The 10,392-nt window shown below is 42.8% G+C and overlaps 2 protein-coding genes across 3 annotated transcripts; both read left to right on the top strand.

Moving 5' to 3' along the window:
- The first annotated feature begins 120 nt into the window (after window positions 1-120).
- Window positions 121-2,869, top strand: dgcr6 (DiGeorge syndrome critical region gene 6). Of its 2 annotated transcripts, none has more exons than XM_076154201.1 (6): window positions 121-281; window positions 395-515; window positions 604-764; window positions 1,108-1,208; window positions 1,308-1,448; window positions 1,578-2,869. In XM_076154201.1, exons 1-6 carry the CDS (start codon window positions 251-253, stop codon window positions 1,653-1,655), a joined length of 633 nt encoding a protein of 210 aa, XP_076010316.1. In that variant the 5' UTR covers window positions 121-250; the 3' UTR covers window positions 1,656-2,869. The 2 variants fall into 2 exon arrangements, with proteins under 2 accessions (XP_076010316.1, XP_076010317.1); XM_076154202.1 differs by having other exon boundaries at window positions 121-305.
- Window positions 2,870-3,156: 287 nt separating this feature from the next.
- slc7a4 (solute carrier family 7 member 4) lies at window positions 3,157-9,750 on the top strand. The gene is made up of 5 exons (XM_076153977.1): window positions 3,157-3,245; window positions 4,511-5,580; window positions 6,185-6,888; window positions 7,045-7,153; window positions 7,751-9,750. The coding sequence occupies exons 2-5, from the start codon at window positions 4,599-4,601 to the stop codon at window positions 7,963-7,965; spliced, it is 2,010 nt and encodes a 669-aa protein (XP_076010092.1). The 5' UTR covers window positions 3,157-3,245; window positions 4,511-4,598; the 3' UTR covers window positions 7,966-9,750.
- Window positions 9,751-10,392: the final 642 nt, after the last annotated feature.

Below are 10,392 nucleotides of genomic sequence, written 5' to 3'. Positions count from 1 at the left end.
ATGACACATAACGGAAAATACGACTAAACAAAATTGATAATATATAATAATTTAATTCAATGTTGTATCTTTTCTCCCGTCCTGTAGAGGGCAGTAATAACACCACAAGCGCTTCGAGTAATGTAGAATGTTTAGAAGAAGAAACAGTTATGACTTAAAACTAAATTCAATACATTTGTTCGCTTTTCTCGTCTTCTCCTTTTGCATTTGTAACTTAAACCGCGTCGTGTTGATTTAAGGACATCTTTAGATGCGAGTGGGTGGAGAAAGACAGTTCTCTGGTGTGTGAAAAAGTTATAAATAAGGTAATTAGCCTAGCATGCCAACGTTAGCTTTGACTGTGGTGGACCGGCTTTAATGGATCTGGTGCACTTTGGCTTTTCTCCTTCTCCAGGGCGAAAGATGAATCCCTACACCGGGCTAATCGACGGTCACGGCGATTCTACAAAACAACAACAACAGAGACATTATTACCTGTTATCTGAACTGCAAACCCTGGTCAAAGACTTGCCAAGGTAAAGCTTTTGTTTCATTGTCAGACAGTGAATGCAACAACATCACAGTGTATCAGAGGTTAGTCTAACGTGGTGGTTTGTTGTGCAGCTCCTTCCAGCAGCGCCTGTCTTATAACACGCTGAGTGACCTGGCTCTGGCGCTCATAGACGGAACGGTCTATGACATCGTGCAGGGGCTCCTGGATATTCAGCATCTGACGGAGAAGAACCTGTACAACCAGCGACAAAAGCTCCACTGTGAGCATCAAGGTGGGACTGCTCAAAACATGCACTAGGTCTGAGTGTGGGTGGGGTAGAGGGACGTGGGTCAAGGGGTCATTATTGTAGATTCTGATGTATCTCCTGTGAAAGTTGCAGCATTTTATTAACACTAAATTTTGTTTTTCACCACATGGCAGCTATGCTTAACTTACATTTCCCTGTTATGCCTATTGATTAACAACATGTGCACACACTTAAAAAGTGACTTTATATTACATCCTGGAGTGTCACGTGACCCATAAACAGTGGCCTGAGGCACGGCTGGTTGTGTTTGCACAATGCATATATACACAATGGTGTGTTTAATGTCTGACTGTTGACCACTCCTCAGCTCTCAAACAGGATCTGGTACGGAAACACAAAGATGCGCTGCAGTCATGCAAGTCACACAACCTTGCACTTTTGAAGTCAAATCAGCAAGCAGAGTTGGAGGTAATGCCCAGGCAGATCCTTTAAATGCCCCCCACTGCATTTGTTTCCTTAAAGGTCCCTGGATATAACCACTATACTTGCTGTGGGTTCTGTTTGTAGGCTTTGGAAATTCGTGTGAAAGAAGAACAGAAAATGATGGATAGAAAAGTTGTGGCCGAAATGGACCAAAAGGTGATAGACCAACAGAACACTCTGGAAAAGGCTGGAGTCCCTGGGTTCTACATCACTACCAATCCTCAGGTCAAGATCTACATTTACGTAATCAGTGTGATGGCAAGGAAAATGCACGTTATGTTATACAGGTAAATGTCCAGCAGATGGCGATGAATGTCCTGACTGATTGCTCTGCGTCCCTGTGCTTTATTCCAGGAGCTAACAATGCAGATGAACGTACTTGAGCTGATCCTCAAACTTCAGCAGAAAGAATCCCAGTCTGGTTTCCTATAAGAAAGAGATGTAACTCTTTAAAAATGGAAAAAATATGTACATCACATGTTCACATTCCAGTACTTTGTGAGCTCTGCAGTCCATTTAGAGCCACTCGTCTGGGAATACCCGCCTTCACAAACTTGATCTGAAAAGGCTGAGCTATAGGTTTCTACATTTGGAATATTGCTCAGTAACCAGCAGATGGAGACAGTATGATAGAGGGATCATAGCACCGACTTGCCATACATGTTTTGTGTTTAGGGGTTGGATTCATATTCTCAGATGGTACCAGTATTACAAGTTTGGAAAGAATGTCGTGCGATGGCAGGTTGGTATTTGTTTGATGGTGCTTTTAGTATTCCAAGTCAAACATCCCAGTGCTGCCATTGTGTTAATGTAGCATTTCATGTTTACTAATGATTTGAAGATGGCTGAGTTGAAATGAGCCAGGAAACGGGTGTTACTAGTCCTGTTTGCAAAGTCTGTCATAAATTGTGTGAACAGCTCAGGAGGAAAGCGTGGAGGTGGTTTCTTAGCATGGAGATGCTGCTGTTTGAGTTTTTCAGTTGTAGCAAACTCTCCTCTCTTGTATAGATGGATTTATTATAGTTGGTCTATAAGGTCAATTCCACAATTTTGTTTCTGTTTGTACTTTATACATATTTATTCTGTATGTGTATGATGTTTTAATCATAAGTGATGTCATTTTCGAACTGTATTTAGTCATTTTATTGTCAATACTGCCTTTCTTTTGGTGTCTTACCAACTTTTTCCAATTTTGCTTTCTCCTTCACTCTGAAGAGTTACAAATACACAGTTCCAGCTGGTTAAATATCAGTATGTTTCAGGTTTAGACTATTGCGATGTCCATTTTTACGTCCTAACAGAATGTATTTGTTTTGTGTATAATGTTGAAGTAAAACCCCTCAACATAAATAAGTGGACTGTAAATCAATTCATTCCCGCCTGTAACTTGCCCCTATCAGTCCTAATGGTTACAATTGTATACACTGCTCACTGGATTGTGCCATTGACCATAGGTTGCTGGATGGAAATAATTTCAACATGATACACAACTTTTACTTGCATCTAAAGTGTTGCATATGTACAATATGCTGTTAGAAATATAGACGTTGCCTTTTGATCAGGATTGCCCCAAGATATTCAGGCTCCTGCAAAACAACAAGAGCTTTGGGCACCACAGCATGTTGACACACTCCTGGTCTTTTTCTCTTTCCCGTATGTCTCAGCCTGAGGTGGAGATTCCACCCAGCTTGTAACTCCTGTAGCTCTTCATGTTTCTTGTATATCACCTTTATTTTATTCGCCCTTTTCTTCTCATCGCTTTTAAAGTTTTAATCTAGTAAAATCCTTCCACGCCATTACGTTTGAATTTAAAGTCTCATTGCTCCGTGGACCCACCCCTCATCTGGGTGTGTCGCGGTTGTGGGGAAGCCCACCACAGGCGCATAAAAAGGTGCCTGCGCCTTTAAGAGGCTCCTGCTCTGCCTCATACGTGCTGCGTTTTATTCCCCGTCTCACCTTCTGCATCCCGGTTATATCTGCTGCACCAGACCTCTGCCGCGGATGAGACCCTGAACACAAACGGTAAAACAATGACACCATCTTGCGTGTTATCATAATAGTTGCAACGTTTATCTGTTGCTTTTTATACAGGTTCCTTAAACGGGAATCGTGATTACTGACGAACAATCCACCTCACGAATAATAACTCGTGTTTCCATTTTGTTGTAAATTATTTATCTAGCATTAAAACGGTGCATATTTCACGTCACGGGACGGTGATGCCATCGTATTTACATGGGGGAGAAAAACGCGGAACAAGTGACACGTATTCTAATTTTTTTACATTTGTAACTGGTGATGAAGCGTTGCGTAATTATCGCGGTGATGGTATCCTGTCGACGCCATCTGCCCGCCGAGGGAAGATGATCATGATGATGCACCACCCAGAGCGCAACGATCAACGCTGCAAAGATAAATGGAGTTCAATGTTTAAATCAAGCAGGCGTGTTGAGATGACGTATCCCGGCCTGATGTGATGTCTGGTATATCAGGCCTCCTGCAGATCCACACGTTAGGAGCTTTAAAAAAAAAGCCCGGATTTTGATATATTTATTTTCAGAACTTATGGAGTAAATGTGATGTTTCTGCTTCTGGCAAAAGAAAATAATGTTACCATGAACTGGTAGTTTCATCAGACAAAGTCTCACCAGATCCTGTTTTAAAGCTACGGTGTGTAACTTAAGTAGAGTTTCTGGAATTTCACTTTACATCCTGATAGGAATCCATAAAATCCATGTTGTGTGAAAATATTGTGTCTATGTAGCGTCTGCTATTGCTGAACCTGCCTCAGCTGTCAATCAAGTCTCTTGTTCTTGGGTGGGAGGGCAGAATTGCTCAAACATTCACTGCACAATTTCACAGACCGCTGCCTTAATTATTACTTTAACCTCTGTAAATATAGCCTTTGATTGTCAAAATGGCTCAACACCTCCTTTTGTTAATACAGCTTAAGTATTATACGCTCATTTTCAACCTGGGCAGGTATGTGTGTGTGTGTGTGAAATTCAATATCTTTCTTGAGCAGCAGTGTGTAGGAATGAATTTGCTGACCGGTTTGGAAGGCGATCCTATGAACAAAGCATCACACAGAATTTAACCCCACAAACAATCTGTCAATCAAACTCTGTCTTTCAGCAATGGCCCAGTGTGTAAATGTTTGACAGCAAACACTAGACCCCAACCTGCAGATTTGTCTCAATCATAAATAGAAATCCTTATAATGTACAGGTTGGTTTCGCCTATTTGAAAGTACATCTGTTTATGTTGACTTGTGCTCTGTCTTGCAGGTCAACTTCATAGAAGGTAATGGATCCAGTGTGACTCTGACCAAACCATCTTTGCCCCCAGCCTTGTCCACACTGTCCCCCTGTAGCCATGGCAGGCTGTCCGAGAGGCTGCGTGCCAGCCATGCGCTTTTGCCAGAAGCTGAACCGTCTCAAGACACTGGACGACGACATGATGACCACATCGCTGAAACGCTGTCTCTCCACCCTGGACTTGACTATGTTGGGTGTCGGCGCCATGGTGGGCTCTGGGCTTTACGTCCTGACTGGCACGTTAGCTAAAGACATGGTCGGCCCTGCTGTCGTCATATCCTTCATTTTTGCGGGCATCGCGTCTTTACTTGCTGCCTTTTGTTATGCAGAGTTCGGAGCACGTATTCCTAAAACGGGATCTGCCTACATGTTCACCTACGTTTCTGTAGGAGAGATCTGGGCTTTTCTCATTGGTTGGAATGTGATTCTGGAGAACTTAATCGGTGGGGCTGCTGTGGCACGTGCGTGGAGCGGTTACCTGGACTCCATTTTTAACCACGCCATCCAGAACTTTACTGAGACACACGTTATGAGGTGGGAGGTGCCCTTCCTTGCCCATTACCCAGACGTACTTGCAGCAGGGATTCTAATTGTTGCCTCTCTCTTCATCTCATTTGGAGTTCAGGTGTCCTCATACCTCAACCACATTTTCTCTACCATTAGCATGGCTGTCATAGCTTTTATCCTGGTCTTCGGCTTTATACTAGCTGAACCAGCCAACTGGAGCCAGAAAGAAGGAGGCTTTGCCCCTTTTGGGATGTCTGGAATATTGGCAGGTTCGGCCACGTGTTTCTACGCATTTGTTGGCTTCGACGTCATTGCGTCTTCAAGCGAGGAGGCGAAGAATCCGCAGAAAGCTATCCCCATTGCCACCGCCATCTCCCTCGCACTGGCAGCAACAGCTTACATCCTGGTGTCCACCGTGCTCACACTCATAGTGCCCTGGCACACGCTCGACCCCAACTCAGCTTTGGCGGATGCTTTCTTTCGCCGTGGTTATAGTTGGGCTGGTATTATTGTGGCCATCGGATCCATCTGTGGTGAGTCGCAGTCATTTTGAAATGTCATCAAAACAGCTATTACAGCTTGGAAAGAGCTCATCAGACTTAGACTTAGACTTCCTTTTATTGTCATTGCACAAAAAACACAACAGTGAGTCTTGACAACGAAATGTCGTTGCTTGGCTTCCGGCATTACAGCGCTAAAACTTTCCCTGTACAACAATAAATTAAATAACTAAATATGTCTACATAATAAAATAAATAAGAAAAAAATAAATAGAATAAAATAAAATCAGTATTGGTTTTTATTTTATTATCATTATAAGAATCTGTCAGTGTTTCGGTGTTGAATATTATAGATTAGTAGAAAGATAAATGTGTTGGAAATCCAATCAGTTTCTCTTAAGTTTTCTCTTCATTTTCCATTAGTGGAAGGAAGCCGTCAGGGGTTAGATTAAACTGTAGGTGACCTTAAACTACGAGGAAAAGTTTCTTTTTGGAGGAGGAAACCATAACTTCTGGGTCCATAGGGAAATAAAATCTGTGTGGAAATCAATGAATTGAATTGCATTACAAAAACAATGACACTTAAATGTATTATTAGTATTTTGACTTAAGTAATGATACTTTGTTGCCCCTTTAGGCATGAACACGGTGCTGCTGTCTAATCTGTTCTCCCTCCCTCGGATCGTGTACGCCATGGCAGAGGACGGGCTGTTCTTCTCAGTTTTTGCAAAGGTCAATCCGGTCACCAAAGTCCCGGTCAATGCTATTCTCATATTTGGAGTCTTCATGGCCATCCTGGCTCTCGTCTTTGACCTGGAGGCCTTAGTTCAGTTCTTGTCCATCGGTACTCTCTTGGCCTACACCTTTGTGGCAGCGAGTGTAATCGTGCTGCGCTTCCAGCCTGACAAAATCAGCTCCAAAGAGACCTCTTCCACCTCCCCCAACCTTCTTGCAGAGGCTTCCGCTGCCTCCTCAGAGTCTCAGACCATAACTGAGGACAGCGACATGAAGCGGTACGAGTCCTTCTCCGACAAGCTGCAGTTGGTGGAGAGGCAGAAGACGACAGAGCGGCGCGGGGTGGGGCAGCTAAAGGCCTTCTGGGAGCCGTACCTGGGCAAGCTGTTTGGGGACTGTGAGCCAGGTGACATAGTGGCCTACTGTGTACTCACCCTTATTTTGAGCTCAACGTTCTTCTGTGCCACGCTGGAATTCGGAACCAAAACCTTGAAGCTGCCCGTCTGGTGCATGGTCACTATACTGCTCATATTTGGCTTGAGTTATGTCATCAGCATGTCACTCATATGGTTTCATGAACCGCAAAGCAAGAGCAAAACATTCCAGGTGAGCTCCTTGATGATTTTAATGGTGTGTGGGTGTTGGTGTTTGTGTGTGTGATTCAGATCATTGTTTGTTGTTTGAGATATTCTGCTTGTTATGTTTACTTATGAACTGAGTGATGACTCCAGGCTTGTGGTTGATGTGTTTGTTCTTCTCCAGGTGCCTCTGGTTCCTTTCACTCCAGGTGTCAGTATCCTCTTAAATGTTTTCCTCATGATGAAACTCAGCCCTCTTACCTGGATTCGATTCACCGTATGGATCATCGTAGGTAAGGAAGAAGCACACTCGATTAGAAACCATAGATCCACACTTCACCTTTCCATATTGTCGTAAACAAACACATTGTTGATTGTCTTGAAATACAGTAGTTTAAAGCTTTACTTTTAATGTCTTTATTTAGTTTCTGCTGAATTGAAGATCTGTTAATCATTTATCTTTATGGTTCTTTCAATACTTAGACACATTGGCATACATTTCCAAGGATCCCCTCCTTTTAATCTTTTAACCTTTGAAGGATATGTGTGTTTGGCCACACAGCCTAAATGCCCTGTCAGGAATGAGGATCACTGAGGGGAACCTGATTAGTTGCATCAGCTTAAGGCTCCTCTCAACCAGTAAACCATTTAAATTCATCTGTCGGACTCTAGCATCTTAACAAGCTGCAAACACTGGAATATAACACTTGACAGGGCCTTTGGCTAAGCTCACTCCCACAAACCATTTGTTCACGTACATTTGACAACGGACGTAGCTGTGAAAAAGTGATTTGGAGTCAGTGTTTTGTTTGAATCATCAAGTCTCAAGTCCTTTTTAATCAAGAAATATAGAATTTTCGAACAAATGTTGATTTGTCTGTCTTCACCAGGTCTGCTTGTGTACTTTGGCTATGGGATCTGGCACAGCAAGGAGGGCCTGCGGGAGCTGCAGGCCACAGACATGGCAGCTCACTACGTGGTCCTGCCCAGCGGCAGCCTGGTGGAGACGGTGCAGCCCATCCAGCCGGAAGGACAGGCGGACGCGGCAGCTCACCACATCAGCCCCACTAACACCGCTGCAGCCACGTACACAGGACTCAGATAATGTGTTTTCAGCCATTAGTCTTGAAAAATCCGTTCCACTCATACGCTGCATCATTATTATAATTATCACTGTGCTCTCTACTCGTCGCTCTGCTTATGTAAGCGCACTGCAGGAGGAGAGGCACGCAAATTTGTATATCTTGTAATTCTGGAATGTAGAGAGCTTCACAATTGTCCTTTTAACTCCCAAGCACCACATCCTCGTCAGTAACACAACCAAACCATCCCTTGTCTACGCGTTTTCTCAAAATTCACGTGGTGGTATTTGATATGGTGCTTTTTTGTGTTTTTGTGACAAACTGTATTTTTTTAAGCAAACTCAGTGGATATTTTGCTTTAAATTGAACAATTGTCTGGACCTGGGAATTGAAACTCACCCCCAATTTTATTCCAATTCCTATAGGAGATCCCTTTATTCGTTTTGTTTGGACAAAATCATCCTTAGTATGATCGTCATCCATATAGTTGCACGTGTTATAGTGAAGCAGGAAATGTGCGCTAGTTTACATTTCACCTTTTCACCAAAGTCTTAGGAGAAACTGTAGGCTGCATCCTCATCCTCCCTTTTTTTTTGGAAATCATAGACACAAATCACATTATATAGCCACATATTTATTTCTATCTCATGTATATTTCTATTTTGTGTGTTTTTATGATCCTGCCTTCTTTGTGTGTCTTTGTGTATATGAACAAGCACTGCCTTCTTGCATGTGAATCCTTTAGTCTTCACCTTTTAACTTGACCCTCAAACGCTTTTCTTAAAGACGTCTGAACTCTCCTGTCATGACCCATTAGCCGTGTGTGTGTCACTGATCTCAAATTCCTGCAGGTTTTTTTCTCACGCTCCCTTCTAGTCGTCGGCCCTTTTACTTCTCTCTCTCTTCCAGCTGGACAAAAGCACACAGATTCACAAGCTCGCGTTCCATTGCCACATCTCTTGATTCCTCTGCTGCATATACGAGGCGAGCACAAACCTAAGTCAGAGGGAATATATATACAGGGTGGAGTAGAGATACGTACACGCAATGAGGCTAAACAATAGATTGTGCTGCGTTGCTATGAAGCCTCTGTAATCCTGGCAGATTTGCTGCACTTCCTGCCACTGGTCCGTAGTTTGACCTATATTTACAGCACACAGATGAGATCAGGCTCTTATTATGAAATACCCAGAACGCACTAGACAACATTACGTTTGCATTTTATGACCAAAAATCCAAGTGTTTTATATTTCTCTTATGTATTCATTTCAGTTGGTGTTTGCATGTGTTGCATAACAAACCGATGGCCTTAAACGTGTTGACTGATGTCCAAAGCTAAAGTCATTAGTGGGAAGGGAAGCACAGATTTATTCATTCCGCTGTCAGATTAAAGCTCTTATTATACAGGACTATATCACACTATTTACTGAACCAACATACACATCTGCAATAGAGTGTAGGTGGTGTTTTGCATAGCTACAAAAAGCAGTGACATTCAAGGTTTTGTACTACTTTGCACAGTTGGAAATCTGTCGTCCGTAGTTTGGTGTCTTTGGTTGCTTTGGATGTTGGGACCAGTGACAGACAGTGTGGTGCTTCACTGAGCTGAAACATGATCTCACCTCTTTCTCTGTCCTTTTGTGCCACGGAGCACATCTGAGGTGGAAGTTATCCAGTTCTTTTCTTACTTCAGAGTAGTATTTTATCCTCTATACTTGCACATTACAATCTCAGATCTTTTTTTTGTTATAGTGTACGTCTGTTTAAAGTGTGAACAACCGTGTTATTATTGGAAAATAAATGTTTTCAAGCAGCATTATATAAAAGACTCAATTGTGCCTTCATTTGACTCGATGGTGGGTCTCAAACTGTGGTATGTCGGCCTCTGTTGGTGCACCTGCCAGTGGTGTGAAGGAAGATAAAATGGGGCTTAATACAAAAACCTTTTGCTATTTAACTGGGAAATGGTTTCACTGGTGTTGAGAGGTTAAGATTAATTTCAATTTCATGCTTGATGACAGAGGGATTAACCCTCAGGTCATAAACTGTCTGAAGTCAGCGTAATAATCCCTGAGGTGTGTGTGTGAGCACGGTCAGCCCCGTCAATGCTATTCTCATATTTGACAAAACATATTAGCAAAACCTTGAAGTTGCCCGTCTGGAGCATGGTCACTATACTGCTCATATTTGGCTTGAGTTATGTCATCAGCATGTCACTCATTTGGTTTCATGAACCCCAAAGCAACAGCAAAACATTCCAGGTGAGTTCCTTGATGATTCAGATCATTGTTTGCTCCTGAGATATTCTGCTTGTTATGTTTACTTATGAACTGAGTGATGACTCCGGGCTTGTGGTTGATGTGTTTGTTCTTCTCCAGGTGCCTCTGGTTCCATTCACTCCAGGCGTCAGTATCCTAATTATGTGAGTGTACGTTAGATATCAAGGTGTA

Source organism: Genypterus blacodes, unplaced genomic scaffold (assembly GCF_046128005.1).
Source record: "Genypterus blacodes isolate CSIRO-AG114 ecotype Tasmania unplaced genomic scaffold, CSIRO-AGI_Gbla_v1 ptg000061l_1, whole genome shotgun sequence".
In the NCBI taxonomy this organism is placed as follows: Eukaryota; Metazoa; Chordata; class Actinopteri; order Ophidiiformes; family Ophidiidae; genus Genypterus; species Genypterus blacodes.
This window is presented reverse-complemented; position numbering and strand designations above follow the sequence as displayed.

Excerpts from the sequence above, each read along its gene's own strand:
- dgcr6 (XM_076154201.1), top strand. The coding sequence starts at position 251 with ATGCGAGTGGGTGGAGAAAGACAGTTCTCTG. Across the intron at positions 282-394 it reads TGGAGAAAGACAGTTCTCTG|GGCGAAAGATGAATCCCTAC; the intron begins GTGTGTGAAAAA and ends CTCCTTCTCCAG. Across the intron at positions 1,449-1,577 it reads ACATCACTACCAATCCTCAG|GAGCTAACAATGCAGATGAA; the intron begins GTCAAGATCTAC and ends GCTTTATTCCAG.
- slc7a4 (XM_076153977.1), top strand. The coding sequence starts at position 4,599 with ATGGCAGGCTGTCCGAGAGGCTGCGTGCCAGCCATGCGCTTTTGCCAG. Across the intron at positions 5,581-6,184 it reads GGCCATCGGATCCATCTGTG|GCATGAACACGGTGCTGCTG; the intron begins GTGAGTCGCAGT and ends TTGCCCCTTTAG. Across the intron at positions 7,154-7,750 it reads CACCGTATGGATCATCGTAG|GTCTGCTTGTGTACTTTGGC; the intron begins GTAAGGAAGAAG and ends TGTCTTCACCAG.